Genomic DNA, 16,534 nt, shown 5'->3' with positions numbered 1-16,534 from the left:
ATGACAGTCAGCAAACCAACAGATACCTGAGCCCAGGCCTCATTACTTTCAGAATCCTGTATACAACCAAAGAAAAATAACATTACAACAGGTAAATGTTGATGGGCATTATCAATTGTCATGAAGTCATCTGTCCTGCCAACACTTCCCTCCAGCCTATTTTTATTTAAGTTTTCACTTTACACCCAGCTTAATAACATGAATAAAATTAAGCTCTGATGTCTGTCCTAATATACAATTTATTCAGATGTTATCGCTGTTACAGCTAGTCTATGTGAGGGAGAGAAATGTTCTACCTCTTGTGCAAAACCAACAATTGCAGCATGACAAGTGGGGGTGTTGTGTTGGTTGTTTTATCTCGACTGAATCTTAAATATGCAAAAGCTGTATTTCTATCATTTCACAGGAGCTAGGCTGGTAGCATCACCCTGCTGGCATACACTGAACTGTCACAGCATGCAGCCCACCTTTGTTCTGAACTCACAGTGATATACAGTATGTGCTCCTTTAAGATGTGAGAACTTACAAAGGAGGTGTTGTAGAATGTACTGGGGTCATCAACAAGCAGAACAGAGATGCCTTGGAGAACAAGGGTACGCACTGCTGTCACATCTGGTTTCTAGAAGTGGATAGAACAAATAAAGTTCAAGATTATGCAACATTCAAAAGTTACAATACAAAAACACATTTTTAAAAGTGTATATGAAAAAGGTGTCACCATGTATGCTTAACAGTGCAGAGAACAGTTGCCAATTGGAGTAGTTATTTAATCTAATACACAGCAAAAACTTAATAAATCTGTAGTAGACTGACCCTTGAATCAATTTGTTGCATAATTTCAGCCAGTTTCTCTCCAACACTTCCTTTCTTGGACTTGAAAATTGCGAGAAAGCGCGGTGTGTAGCGGTAAATAGCACCAAAAAAGTCACTGTTCAAGTTAGTCGTAGCTATCCTGTTGAACTCAGCAAACACCTACAAGACACAGAAAAGAAATGTGAGTGAGTAGACTGGCTTGAGCCAGTGTGGAAATTTTGGAAAACCTTTGGTTACCAGTCCTAAAACCTAAATACACACTTTGTCATGAAAAAAAAAAAAAAACATGTCATCATCAGTACGTACTTGTCTTTCTGTAAAAAGGGCTGGCCAGCGCTCCTTCAGGGTTTTCACTGGAAGTTCAGCCTCCACAATCTCCTGTCTCCGCAGTGGGAAGGTCTGGTCCATCTTAGATGCAATGACAGTTCCACTGGGGTTCCGTTTTTTCATTTCTTCAACCAGGAGCTTTCTTTCAGCCTCTAGTCTATCTTCATTCTGCCCCCCAGGGAGGTCTGGTAAGTAATTGACCTCAAACCTTTTTGGTCTTTTGAGGCCTTTTGATGCCATTTCCGGGGCGCCTTTTTCCCCCCGATTTATAGCAATCTCTGCACACCCAGCTTTTCTCAGTTTAGTGCGATAGTTCCCCATTTTGTATGTCAAGCTATTCTTCCAGCCAGAACACCCATATGGCGAGCCTGGTTCCCTCAGGCAGGGATGTTTGCTAATGAGCGCCAATGCTACAAAATGGCATCTTTCTTCATTTGGATAGGCATCAAATTTGTAGATTGCTTCAGCAAGCTTCTCCAAAATACCATGCTTCATGTCTCTTAGTACATTCAGGTAAGTTTGATCTTGTAAAAACAGAAGTTTAGCCTGTCTCAGTCTGAATTCCACATCAACTGAGAAGTTTGGAATGTCGAAAAACTCTGGCCATTGCTCTTGTCTTGTTGATGACGATGAGCTGTATGTTGACAGAATCTCTGTATCATCTGAGACATTTGAGGCATCAGAAATGGTGGTGGTGGAAGCAGGTACCAGTGTCAGTGTCACAAATGGAATGACCTTCACAGTTGCTTTTGTAGCTGGCAAGTCTTCTATGTCATTAAGGTTGCAGAGGGAATAACCAAAGTCAGGGTCTTCATACATAAGATTAAAGTCATCCTGCAGCTTGCATTTATCTTAAATTTTTATCTTCAGCTCTTCAACCGTTTCTGGTTTTCCATCCAGTGACACTTTCCGTATGTCCTCTTCATTTATGATGATTCTTAGTTTATAGCTTTCCATGGTCCTAGGCAGAGAGAAGATCACTTTAGTACCCATTCCGCTTAATGTCATTCAGCATATAATGTAACGCTTTAGTGTCACATACACATTGCCTTTCACCCTATAGGAAGATAAGTGAAAAACATCATTCAGTTCGGAAAGCTGGGTGACTGAGAGAGACCCTCCCCCACTGCAGCACAACTCATAAGCACGTAAATGTTCAACATACCATGAGGTCAAAAGCCTGCAGACTAGCAGGATTTCTGTGTTGATAACAACAATATGTGTTATTTGCTGGAACTCTGGGAGACCCGAGCAACATCCAACTGAAATGATCATATCTGCACTGTACTTTACACCGTGAACACAAGCAGAAGATGCAACCAGCACTGTACTTTGATTGCCGTTTCGCTGATGTAGTGAGCGCTGAACATTTTCAGGGAAAGATGTAATCATAACTGACCTCACTTTATCAATTTCCACAGAAGGCTTAAAGAATGACGCAGAATCCAAATGGAAGGCCATCATCTTCTGGTGTCTTACGGCCAAGGTGTGTGCTACATTCTTGAAATTACGAGTGTCATGCACAACCTGTTTGAAAATTTTGTGCTTCCCTTCAAAACGCATTGTCCACACATCAACTAGTGGGCCAAAGGTTTTTATCATTTGAGGGTAATGTTCAATAAAATGATGTTTTGGACGGAGTTTGTAGGTCGGAAAAGTTTGCTGAAGTAACTCTCTATGTTCTGAGATTTTGCAAACCAGAAAGTGGATTAACTCTTCAGTAAAGTGCGATGACATTACTATTTGTAGTATATCTTTTAGAAGCATCAGTATCTCCCATGCTGGGTCTCCTTCGGGGATATTATGGCCTATCATCAATGGAAGCAGCCTTTGGAGAGCCCAGTTTTCATGGCCGTTGCCCCCAATGGTTCTCTTAGAGATGAAGGTCTTTGGAATGATCTGTGGTTGGTCAGCTTTATCTGAGAATGTGTAAGGAAACTGTTTAATAGCCTTATTCAATGAGTCCAAAGAAACATACTTCTTGCTCATCAAATCATGAAGACACAGTGACATTTCTGCTGGTACTATACCCTCTAAAAAGTCATGCAGAATGTCAGGTGGAAAACCATCCACCACATGAAAGTGTTTCAAGTTTTCATTCAGTGGACACCCTCTTTTTACGCCATGATGCCTGGCCATAGTTTGGTCGTGTATAACCTCTTGCACATGTCGGTCATGGTCCTCTCTTGGCTGGTGTAGACCTGATCTGACCTCCTTATCCTGCATTTCATCTTGTTTACACATACAAAACCGACAAAAGAGATCTGCTGCAAAACTCTCATGGAATCCTGCCAAACTGTGAGCCCCTAAGTTGTCCGCTGCTACATACAATACAGTGCCTTTAACACTTTCTGCTAGCTGTTCAACATACACACCGTGTTCCTCAAGAGTGACAAGATCCTGAATGAGAGGACGAAGAACATCTCCATAGCCATGTTCTTTCACAGTCTTGACCTTACATAAAAGTGCAAGTTGTATAGAGTGAAGAGCTGACCGATATTTGGAGTCAAGATTAGCAAGTACCCAATATACTGCACATAGTTTGTGTTTTTTCTTGGATGTTCCCAGTGGATTAGCAACCTCAAAATCATCTATATATAGCCCAAGAGCGATCCTAAATTCTTCCACATTCAAAAGAGCATTTTCTTTAAAACGAGAGCCATCTCTGAATGAGTGGTATCCTTCCGGTGAAGCACCACATTCTACATGCAGCACCTTACCCAAAATATCCTTATTGCTTAACAAAGCCTGCAACATGTTCAGTATGGGGACATATACAACAGAACTATCTCTGTCAAGACGAAACTCAACTGGCATAACGAGAGGAAATTCTTGCTGTATATAAGATGCTCTCCTGCTAGCTGTTGATAAGGATCCTCCTGTAGAAGTGAATTTCAGCAGGACATTCGTTTGTGAAACTGCATTTACAACGTCACTAACTATGGAATTATCCACATCACCACAATGCTGACTGATAATCTCCTGAACTTTACTTTGAAGTAATGGCTGTGAAAGTTAGAGGATCTGATTGATCTGCTGAATAATTTCTTGTGTAGCACTTTCTGATGTATGCAGGATTGTTTGCATTTTCAAAAACAGAGCAGCAAGGTTACGTTCAAGCTGACTTTCCAAGTCCTTTATGTCACATACAGACTCTTCAAACTCACACTCCATCTCATCCTGTGAGGACACATCTTTCTCCACTTCAGTCAACTGATCTTGATGTTCAATGTTTGATACTATTCCAGTTTTAAAATGTGTTGTAGCACTCCCTCTGTGTACCCTACTTTTGTGTGCATTAAATGTTGAATATACATTGCTGTAAAAATCACAGCCTTCGTATGGACACAGAACTCTCTGCTTAAGTTTTAAATGGCTGCGCAAGTGTGTGAAAAAATCTGCTTCAGTGCAGGGCTCTATGTATTCACATAATTGGCAGTGAAATACAGCAGTGGGTTTACTTGCTTGTCCAATGTCTGATTAACAGTGCCAAACAGATAAATGCACTTTGAGTGCATTAAAAGATTTGAAAGTGCATAAGCAATCGTAATGAAGACATGGTATTGGTTGTTGCCGAGTAAAGCCTCAATGTTTTAGGCGATAGTGTTTTAACAACTGTCCTCTTTTGTCTGTAGAAAAATTATTTTGCCCAAGAAATTATTGTAAGTGGAAATTTTAGGTGTAAGTTGTAAGTCTTCAGTCGTCTTATGTGCATGTGTTCACTCGCACAGACTTCACTCGGTTAAAAACTTGAGATGACGTTACAAGTCGCGGTAGATATTTTACAAGCACGGAACAGGTGACATTAAAGTAGCATTGAACACACAGGGTGCAGATGTTGGTTTCGGTTGTTTGATAGGCTGTGTCATTGACAAGGAAGGAAGATTTGCAGGCTGATCAACATCCAGCCCCTCGTGTGACCAATGGTTTGACTATATTGATGTTTTTCCACTGCATGGTACGGTACGGCTCCACCTCTGTGGTACCACCTCTGTTGAGGTTCCAAGCGTACCGTACCGATACTAAAATGTGACGTGAAAACACTGCAGATCACTGATTGGTCAGACAGAATCGTCACTACCAGCGTCATTGTATTTGTGAGGCATCAAACCCGCTAGATTTAAATAGCCAGTAACAGCCACCGCTGTAGCAACTGTTTTAAAACTACTTGCTTGACTTGCTTGAAGAAAAAAGAAAAAACCTTCCAAAAAAGAAATGGCTGAATCGTGGTCAGTGGACGAAGTGCAGACTTCCCTCACGGTTGGTTGCCGAGGAGCGAATAAACTATAACAATCAGTCTAATCCCACCCACTTTGAAGCGGTACTAACTGCAGTGGAAAAGCAAAACGAGCTAAAGCGAACCGAGCCGTGCTGAGCAGAGTCGTACCACACAGTGGAAAAGCGAAGCATGCAGTACCATGCAGTGGAAAAGCGAAGCGTGCAGTACCATGCAGTGGAAAGCGAAGCGTGCAGTACCATGCAGTGGAAAAGCCCCATATGTGTATTCAGAGCCAGTGAGCAACGGACTTTCAAAATAATAATAATAATAAAAAACTGCATTAACGTGCGATAAAATGATTGTCGGCGTTAATTAATGAATGTGTTAAGGTGCCCAGCCCTAATATATATATTATATAATATCCTCCAAAATGTTGTCTACTACTTACCTCCAGTGTGCTCCAGCCCGCACTGACAAAGCAGCTGTGAAGAGTCCTCAAGGCAGTTGTCACAAGCACTTCTGTAAAGGACAAAGAATGTCTTAGTTAAAAGAAAGCTCCACTTACAGTGATGTGATTTGTAGATTAAAGACACATATGTGCATACTTTACAAGCATTACAGAATAATGCTTGTTTTCCAATATATAAAAAGGTATATATCCTCTTATATGAATATTTGAAGATTCAGATTGAGTTTAAACAATTCGAAAAATTAATATAAACAATCCTGACTTAAGTATAATTACAGCAATATTAGCACCCACATTTACTTAAAGAAATAATAGTACTTGTTTGAAAGAAAGTGTTGGTTTGTGACTAGCTTTATACTAAAAATTGTTTAAAGTACATTCTGATTAATCAGTGCATTAGCATTTTATTTACATTATTTGATATTCAAGACTTTTGCAAGAGTCACAAGATAAATCTGAACCTGTGAAATGATAATTTGTAGAGGAAAGAAGAATGAATAATTCAGACGTTTCATACATACACCAGAACGTTTCTTTCATCTATTTTACACACAAGTTTGCAATAGATTAAACAGAAACTAGTAGTAAACTAACTTATGTTCTCTTAATCGTCCGACCAATGTGGCTGCAAACTGTGTGTAGCCTAGCTTACAAAAAGCCCCAGTCCCTCCAGAAAAACGCGATTAGCGATCGCATGATTCAATGCATAATCAGCCAAAGTCCGCATTTTTTCAAATACGACGCATAAATTGCCGATTTCCGCGCAAAATATGCAGAGCTTGGATGATTTCATAATCCCCGCATTTTCGTTGCAAAAAAGTCACATATATCTTAGCAAAAAGTTGAAAAATGTTGCGTTTGTTTCACACAAGAGCAGCCCTTTCCCCTGTTGCCATGGGAACGTTATGAAGTGACGTTATTACGCGACGTGAACATCATCGAAAAGCTGTAAAACACTTTCTTTTACTGTCTATGGTAAAACAGGAAGCACACAATTTATTTATTTTATTTTTTATTTATTAATTCTTACAGAAGTTGTAGCATATATTCCATTTGTAAAGCTACAGAACTTGACTCAATGTTTTGTAAGTTTAATGTGTTATTAGGTCTGAAATAAAACAACACGAGAACTGAAATATTCCAGCACTTTCTGTGATGTAGTAGTATGCTTGTTTATCATAGGAAGTAATAAGAAATTACTCTTTACATTAAGGTAGTAGCCTAGTGAGAACAGGGTGTTGGGGAATCACTTTTTTTTCTCTTTTTCATTAAACCGAAGTTTTTGCAACTTCCCGCAGTTTTTGCAATATCCTGCAATTTTTGCTAGTTCCCGCAATTTCATCGCATAAAATTGCATAAATAGCGCGCATATTCCATAGCATTTTTAAAGAAAACATACCGCATAATCAACGATCACCAATAATCTCCGCGTTTTTCTGGAAGGACTAATGCAGCAAATGTAATCGATAGGCCAACATTCATTTGTTACTCGGAAATGTCTGTGTTGTTAATACCCAACATTCGACCAAAATACACTGTCAACTCGGGAGAAACTAAAATTAGCTGTAGCTACATTAACAATGTGAGTATTTCCACTTTCAGTTAAAATAGATTTTCAAACGTGGGGGAATGCCGCCTAAAACATGCCCGAACAAGTGCTCTGCCTGTTCAAATTCAAATTCAAATAAAAAAAAACTTTATTATCTATCAACCAGTGATACAAATTTGTCTTTGGTTAAAAAGGCTCACATATAACTGTTACACAATATCACACACACATCACAATTTAAAATTGTTACAAGAAAAAAAGTAGGCCTGCCTTACACTATGTAAAACAATAAAGGTTTGTTAATGTTTAACAAATGTTAGCTAATGTGGAGGCAGCAGACAGAAACACAAATTCACACACAAATATTAACCTAACTTGCTTGAAAACTTACCTTATTATTCGACAAGCGATGAAATCGTTAACTTTCCAGCAAATGCGTCTTGAGCACGAGACTGTCCGTTGGTGACTTCTACTGAGCATGCTCACACCCAGCCCTGCTTGTTCTTAGGTTGAGTTCCAAATAGTCGCTCTAAGCAAGTTAATATAACTTCAACAAAGTTATATTCACTCAAAACAATAAGTAAATAGCTTATTTCACCATGCAATTAACCGTTACTTTGTAATTATTCATACCCGACTACAGCTAACTCATTTATGCAAGTTATGACAGCTATTTGAATTTACAGTGTAGGTTGAGTTCAAAATAGTCGCTCTAAGCAAGTTAAGATAACTTCAACAAAGTTATATTCACTCAAAACAATAAGTAAATAGCTTTTTTCACCATGCAATTAACTGTAACTCAAAAAAACCTAGTAAGAAGTATGTATTTTATATAACCGAGTAAAGTTAACTAGTATATGTGAGTCAGGAAAGCTATTGGATTTTACAGTGTACAAATGTTATCAATACAGTCCTCCATTCAGGGTAAAAGATAACAATGGTAATGGTGACTGCATTGACCTGATCAGTACAAAACCTAAATATTCAACCAAGCTTTAGAACAAGTAAACATAGAGAACTCTATGAACCACTAAGCTTAGCCATCGCATTTTCCAACAGATACTTTAATTTTTACTAAAATGCATGCATTACCTTTCGCTTTGTGTGTGATTAAATTTGTACACATGTTGCTTAAAGGAGCACTTCACCCATTTCAACATTAATCTTTATTGAAAGTGGGTCATATATGTAGTCGAAATGTAAAATAAATTTTGAATTTGGTGCCCTCTTGACCGAGAAAAGACAGAAATTTGTATGTAAGACAACAACTCCCACAATGCACCACATTGTACAGCTCCGCAAGCCACTCCCACTAATCCAGAACAGCGCAAACATCAGAGAAATCACTCTTCCGTCTACAAGGATAGCTGCCACCAGAGTTTGAAATTCATTTCACACAAAATTTCTAGTTAGTTGGCTGTGGCGAGCAGGACGAGGGCAAGGGACGTGAGAGGACGGCGCAAGTCCGGTGGCGTGAGTGCTAATGAACGACACCTGTGAGACGCACCGGTCTCGCGTCTCTCACGGAGGAGCGGAAGCATAAAAGGAGGAGCGACGACAGGGCAGATCGAGAGAGGAACAGGCCTGATTTTATGTTGTGTTTTGTTTCTGTTGTGTGTGGCCAGCAGTCGTCCGTGAGGAGCTGCTGGTTTATACTTTTGTTTTGTATTTGTTTATTTTACTATTAAAATGTTTAAATGTTTGCCGGTTCCCGTCTCCTTCTTCCCACAACAACAAACCCCGTTACATTGGCAAACTCATTAGTGAATTATTATTCCTCGTTTTTATTTCTTTCTATATGGTGAATTACTGCATGATACCTGGATGTTCAGTCAGGCGAAACTAGGATGGTTCACATCACAACACAAACGTCCGTGTGCTCGTCTGATTCAGAGTTTTCGTCCAGGAGAAATTGCCATTTCTGGGCGGACTGCTGGTGCCTGTGCTCTCGCTGTGCGCTACAGCACAGGCACCAGCAGTCCGCCCAGCTCGAGCCAGTCCGGGCTCCTCGTCCGCGACAGGCAGCCGCCTCCTGTTCCTCCATCAGCCTCAGCTGCTCTTCACTATATTGCGGCTCGTAAAGATAGCCACGAACTATTCATGTATGAAGTTTTTTATTTCCTGTATTTTCACAGTGCTTTTGAAATAAAAATGAATAAATAAAAAAAAGCACTGTGAAAATACAGGAAATAAACAACTTCATACATGAATAGTTGTAAATACTCCCACCTCACAGAAATGCAAGGAAAATTGTGAGAAATACTGACATACATGACAGTTATTAACTCATCTTAACCCCTTTATCCAAGGTTACAAAAAGAAAATGTCACAAGTAAGCAGATTTTTTTCATAAACCCCCAGGAATATACATTTTACAGGAGAAGTTTCCATTTTATAAGAACAAAACACAACAATATTAGTCAACCTAGAAACAGTCAACACAAACCAATAAGATTATGGTATGGTGTCATGTTAATACAGTGTCTTAGAAAACAAAATACACACCACATTCACATGCTCACTTTAAGTCCAACAGGTCTGTGTGAAATGGATTGGTCCATCTATTGGTCGCCCAACCTGAGGTGATCCTGGGGCCAAGTCTAGGTCGCAGGTTATACCTTTGCTTGACACAATCATTATCCCCCTCAGACAAATCACAGGAAATGATAGGATCAACAGACTCACTCATTCCCTCTCCACTGACATCTTCAAATAAATCAGACAGAGAAACTCTGACATCAGACTCCAAGAGATCAGAGACATCATCAGTTGTATAGTCACAGGACGTCACACCAGGACTTTCATGACAGGAGCCCCCGTCATCCAACAAGGTACTGTCCTCAGGAACTTCCGGAGGTGGATCCACAGGTACAACCGCTGACACATTCCCAGAATCCCATGTACGGAAGGGTTCCATGTTTACCACATGAAACACCCCAGCATCCACCCCCGTACTCACATCAGTAAGTCTATAAGTTACATCAGACAACTTCTGAGTGACACAGTAAGGAGCTGTGTATAAAGGCGTGAGTTTTGCAGTTAAGTTCCTAAGTGCGTCAGAACGTGGATGAGTCTTGATCCGCACCAGATCATTCACAGAGAAGGAAACAAGACGACGCCTCTTGTCATAGTAGTGCTTTTTCTTAGAGTGACTCACTTCTAGAAAAGACCTGACATGATCAGAAGCCTCCTGGAGCGAATGCTTCAGTGCATCCAATGAAGTCACACCTGGATCTTCCACTCCAAGCGAATCAGGTTGAGAAATCAGATCCAAGAGTGTGTCCAGTTCTCGGCCATACAGCACTATTGACGGACTCTGTCCTGTACTCTCGTGTTGAGCGGTCCGAAGGGCAAAACAAATGTGGGGAAGAAAGCGATCCCAAGAAGTATGCTTAGTCCCAATATATGCTCTAATGGCCGTTTTTAGCGTCCGGTTCACTCTCTCAGTGGCATTGGTCTGAGGGTGGTAGGCTGTTGTAAGTCTGTGCTCAGTACCCAAGGCAGAAACTGTGTGTTTGAAGAGATCACTCATAAACACAGAACCCCTGTACGATATCAAATACTTTGGGGCACCATGCCGAGAAAAAACTTCACTGAGCAGCTTACTTGCAGCAACAAGAGCAGTAGCTTCCCTCACAGCACAAACTTCGATCCACTTTGAAAAGTAATCCACAAACACAAGGATGTACACATTACCACTCGCCGTCCGAGGCAGAGGGCCCACGAAGTCCACCCCTGTGTACTCCCAGGGAAACTGGGGACAGATTGGAACCGTGAGACCACCAGGCTTTCTCTGGGACGGCTTCGTGAATTGGCAGACAATGCACGAACCCACATACTTCTTCTCATCCGACACCATGTTAAGCCAGAAAAATCTCTGTTTAAGCCTCGCCACCATCTTAGTCACACCCAAATGACCTGCAGTGGGATGATCATGAAAATACTCCAACAGAGACCTCCTGACAGTCTGAGGAACATAAAGCTTAAACTGTTTCATGGGATGCAATGTACAGGAAGATTTTGGGTCTTTGTGATACAGAAGACCATCAAGAACAGCACACATGGGATCCTCCTCTGAAGACAAACTCTTACCATCCTCCAATACCCTGAGCAGCTTCCCAATCTCCGGATCGTCCAGCTGTAAACTTCTCAAGTGATCCCTGTCCGTAAACAAGACTGAAGGCAAGGAACGCGAGTTTAGACTCCCAAGAACAGCGCGATCAGGAAGAATGTCAAGGGGTCGACTACAGGTAGGTAAGGGGTTTCTAGACCAGTGGTTCCCAAACCTGTCCTGGCGACCCACCAACACTGCACGTTTTCTTTGTCACCCTAATCAAACACACCTGATTCAAGTTGAATCAGGTGTGTTTGATTAGGGAGACAAAGAAAACGTGCAGTGTTGGTGGGTCGCCAGGACAGGTTTGGGAACCACTGTTCTAGACAAACTATCAGGAACGCTGTTGGACACTCCAGGTTTATGGATAATTTCAAAATCAAAGTCCTGCAACCGAAGTGACCACCGAGCCAACCTTCCAGTGGGGTTTGGTCGTGACATCAACCACTTCAGACTGCTATGGTCGGAAAAAACTGTGACGTGCAGCCCCTCAATGTACGGTCTGAAATACTCAAGCGCCCAAATTACCGCCAGGCATTCCTTCTCGGGGGTAGAGTAAGGGCATTCAGACTTGTGCAAAGCACGGCTGGCATAGGCAATTGCACAGTCTCTACCTTCTTCATCCCTCTGCAATAAAGCAGCTCCCAGACCGACATCACACGAATCAACATGAACGAAGAATGGAAGTGAAAACTGGAAATCTCAGAATAAGCGCAGACGTCAATTTACTTTTGAGGAAATCAAAAGCATTTTGGCAATCTTGTGTCCACACAAAAGGAACATTGGCTCTTGTAAGTGCAAAAAGAGGTTCAGCATGTCGTGCATATTCGTGAATGAATCGCCGGTAGTAACTAGTCAGGCCCAAGAACTGTCTCACCTGCCTAGCATTCGCTGGAGTAATAAAGTCAACCACCGCCTTCACTTTGTCCTCATTCGGTAGGACACCATCTTTGGTGACTCGATACCCCAAGAAGGTAAGTTCCTCCCTACAGAACTGACACTTTTTCAACTTGATCGACAGACCAGCTGACTTGAGCCAAGCCAGGACCTCCTCCAGGTCTATCAGGTATTGCTCAAACGTGGGTGAGGCGACTACAATATCGTCCAGATACACTGCGCATGACTTGTAGATAAGGCCTGCCAGCACAGTGTTCATGAGCCTCTGAAAAGTGGCTGGGGCATTACACAGGTCAAAAGGTAGAACACGGAACTGGTATAACCCACGGTGAGAAATAAAAGCGGTCTTTGGCCTTGACGATTCCTCCATGGCCACCTGCCAATAGCCCCTGGCTAAGTCAATTGTGGACACGAAGTTTCCTCTTCCCAGAAAATCAAGGGACTCATCTATTCTCGGAAGTGGGTAGGAGTCTTTCACCGTAAAGTGTCGATTTGCCTCTCAATTAACTCTTTCTTCGCAGGTGATGGAGGTATGGAGGAAGATGGACAGGTCTGGCCTGTTCTGTGTCAATTTTGTGCTCAACCATGGATGTATGACCTAGATGTCCATCAAATAAATCAGGAAAGGATCTCAACAACTCAGAAAGCTTAATTTTTTCTGAGGCAGCCGCAGCCGCTGTATACGATACACTACTTGGGTGTCCCGAACTCTGCGTCTCTGTAGTATGTTCACCCTGCTGATTGGGTGAAACCGAGCGCACATCCAGACTATTCCGAAGTCTACAGGACAGTTACGGGAAGTATACTCCAGTGTCAAACACTTGAAACAGTGAACTTCCCTTGCTACAGGAACTGACTGTGGCACATGGGGTGCATAACGACTACACGGACCCAAGACTGAATGCAGCTCATGCGCACGTAAGAGAAGTTCCATCACAGACGTTACCGCAGTACCATAGAGCGCTACCCTGTATTTCTCGACAGCATGCTTGCATATTAGCTCAATTTGCTCCAGCTGAGGAGGCGGAGTTCACAATTTTCGAAATTCACTCAGTATGTGGGCGACAAACGTAGGCAAAGGTTCGTCTGGCCTCTGAACCCGGTCCAGGATACCTCTCATAATGCGCTCCTGATTATCAGATGGCAGAAAAACCTTCCTAAACAGCTCACAAAACTGGGCCCATGTGGAAAGATGGGAGCTCAGGACATTAAACCACTTCTTTGGCTCCTTGGACAGAAAACGAGGGAGTTCAAGTAACATCTGGCAATCAGTAAGGTCTAGTGAAGTCCTGTATATGTCGACAGACTGAAGCCAATCCTCCGGACTCATCTTTCCTTTACCTTCAAATATTAGAGGTTCAAGACGTGATTGATGGAGGACAGAGGCTAAGACCCTGGACGTAGCAGACAAATCAGCCGAGGCTGGTTGAGTCACCATGGGCGCACACACATGAGGCACATTAGCAAAAACTGACCTTGAATCTCCCCCTGGAACCTGTCCTCGAACATATGGGGTAGAAGAGGCTAAAGGAGAAGATTTCGGCCGTGACACAACAGGAACGGTACCTTCGTCTGGACTCATGCAGTCAATCACTGTCCTTTGCAGGTCCAGTGAGTCACGAAGACACCGCTGCAGAACAGCAACCTCGTCATGCAGGAACTGAACCTGAGACCGTAAGTCTTCATCCTCTCCCCGAGATATACTCTGTCTTCTACTGTGAGTAGTCAGAACATGTCAGTAAATCAAGTAGGTCACGATTTTCAGCCATCTGTTTGTTTCCTGAAGAAATAATCAGGTGCACACGTACAGTCTCTGTTCAAACAGTATAAACAGAGAAAATGCACAAAATACACTACAAACTGAAATAAAGTCCAACAATATATTTTTCCTCAGAAACAGTTCTCATTTTCGCGCTTGTCAGGCCAGGTGATGTGAAATAAACAAAAAAGAGTGACCAACTGTCATGATTCTGCCCTCTTGCCCTTGATTTTCCCTAGTCGTGAGGCAGGATCATGACAGAATCATGTTTTGTGTGCAAGCACATGGCTAAGTGTTCGGCCATGTGCTTGTGTTGTCTCGTTATGTAACTCCGCCCCCTTGTTACCCTCGTCTTGTCATTATTGTCTAGTCGGCTTCACCTGTCCTCGTCATTAGTGTTCCCTATTTAATCCCCTTGTGTTTGCTGTCCTGTGCCGGTTCATTGTTTCTCATAGTGTGATTTCTACCTGTGTGTTTAAACTTACCTGTGAGTACCTTGTGAGAGTTTTGTCTGAAGAATTACTGATCCTGTATCTGTAGTTAGTTTATGGTTTAGTTTGTCAGTCCTAGTTTGGTCTGGTCTAGTCTTGTTATTTCTTTTGCTGTTCATGTTTTGCCCCCTCGTGGGTTTTGTTTTCTCTGTTTTCTGTCTATAATAAACTTTGTGTCACTGCATCCTGTCTGCGCCCTGGGTTCAGTCTTGTGCGTCACTTCAGAAATGTCCAATACAGCAAAAATGCAAAATAAATGTTCGTCGTTGTTCTTTAAAAAAAAAAAAAAAAAAAGGTAAATCTTCCAAGTGTCCTTTTCCTTCTTAATTCTCTTTTGTCAATGTTTCATAGGTAATAGAACAATACACTGTAAGTAATCGAATAAACTGTAAAACCCAGGATCGAGCCCTGCGGAACCCCATATGAAACTGGTGCACGAGGTGATAAATAATTGCCTGTCTCTACTGAGAAGGTTCAATCCTTTAAATATGAAGCAAACCAATTCAAAACACAACCTTGGATTCCGATTTGCTGTAACCGAATTAAAAGAATACCGAATTAAAAGAAGACCAATTGCGATTGGTCTATAATAAACCAATTGTGATAAGTGATAAGGTGTTTGATAATTGCCAGCTTTCTTGGACTGCAGGTTTTTAGTGGTTAACAATATTGATAAGAGATTCTGAGATTATAGATTCTGAAACAACTCCTTTTTCACAAATTTAGAGCATAGAGGATCTAGCAAGCATATTGTTGATTTTGATGCTTTAATGCCTTTAGGTTGGTTTTGATGTGTCTTGCTTTGTGGAATTAAACTGATGTTATTTTTTTTATTTGTCTTTTTTCACTTTAGACCTGATACCGCTGAAAGAGGAGAGTGAAGTACTAGATGAAATGCAAGAGAAATATCAATCTGAGAAACATCATGGTTACATAACATCCAGAGAGATTAAAAATACTTCCTCACGAAACAGAGCTCAGAAGACCAAACCTAACAGTTACCTCACCTGCCATCAGTGTGGAAACAGTTTCACTCATAAACAAAGCCTTGAAATCCACATGAGAGTTCACACTGGAGAGAAGCCTTTCACCTGCCAACATTGTGGAAAAAGTTTCACTCAAAAACAAAACCTTACAGTCCACATGAGAGTTCACTCTGGGGAGAAACCTTACACGTGCCATCAGTGTGGACAGAGTTTCACACATAAAAAAAACCTTAATACCCATATGAGACATCACACTGGAGAGACTGCTTTCACTTGCAAACTATGTGGCAAGGACTTCACACGAAAAGAAATTCTTAATTCCCACATGAGAATTCACACTGGAGAGAAGCCATTCATTTGTGCTCAGTGTGGACAGAGTTTCACACATAGAAAAAACCTTAATACCCACATGAAAATTCACACTGGAGAAAGTCCTTACACCTGCCAACAGTGTGGAAAGACTTTCACTCAAAAAGGAAGCCTTAAAAGCCACTTGATGATTCACACTGGAGAGAAGCCTTTCACATGCCCTCAATGTGGAAAGAGTTTTACACATAAAGGAACCCTTAATGCCCACATGAGAAGTCATACTGGAGAGAAGCATTTCACCTGCCCTCGATGTAGAAAGAGTTTTACACATAAAGGAACCCTATATAACCACATGAGAATTCACTCTGGAGAGAAGCCTTTCACATGCCCTCAATGTGGGAAGAGTTTTACACATAAAGGAACCCTAAATAGCCACATAAGAATTCACACTGGAGAGAACTGCTTATGCTGTTTTTGAGCATAAGCAATCACCTCTGGAGGGGATTAAATTGTGATCAGTGTAAAAGAAAAAAAAATTCCCTTCACACTTAGAGACACAGGAAAAGGCCTGCATACGAAAGACCCTGGCCAGAAGAGAACT

At 41.6% G+C, this 16,534-nt stretch overlaps 2 protein-coding genes across 2 annotated transcripts in view; one reads left to right on the top strand and one right to left on the bottom strand.

Moving 5' to 3' along the window:
- The window catches only part of LOC130073228 (gastrula zinc finger protein XlCGF8.2DB-like), a 38,670-nt gene extending 22,254 nt beyond the window's left edge, over window positions 1–16,416 (top strand). Inside the window, exon 2 of the mRNA XM_056238697.1 lies at window positions 15,492–16,416. Within this exon, the coding sequence (XP_056094672.1) occupies window positions 15,492–16,411 (920 nt within the window). The 3' untranslated portion in view covers window positions 16,412–16,416. The remainder of the gene's footprint in view (window positions 1–15,491) is intronic.
- LOC130073205 (gastrula zinc finger protein XlCGF57.1-like) overlaps window positions 1–16,534 on the bottom strand; it is a 250,423-nt gene that overhangs the window by 92,858 nt on the left and 141,031 nt on the right. The window lies entirely within an intron of this gene.

This window comes from Rhinichthys klamathensis, unplaced genomic scaffold (assembly GCF_029890125.1).
Source record: "Rhinichthys klamathensis goyatoka isolate OS25496 unplaced genomic scaffold, OSU_Roscu_1.1 h1tg000530l_1, whole genome shotgun sequence".
Taxonomy (NCBI): Eukaryota; Metazoa; Chordata; class Actinopteri; order Cypriniformes; family Leuciscidae; genus Rhinichthys; species Rhinichthys klamathensis.
This window is presented reverse-complemented; position numbering and strand designations above follow the sequence as displayed.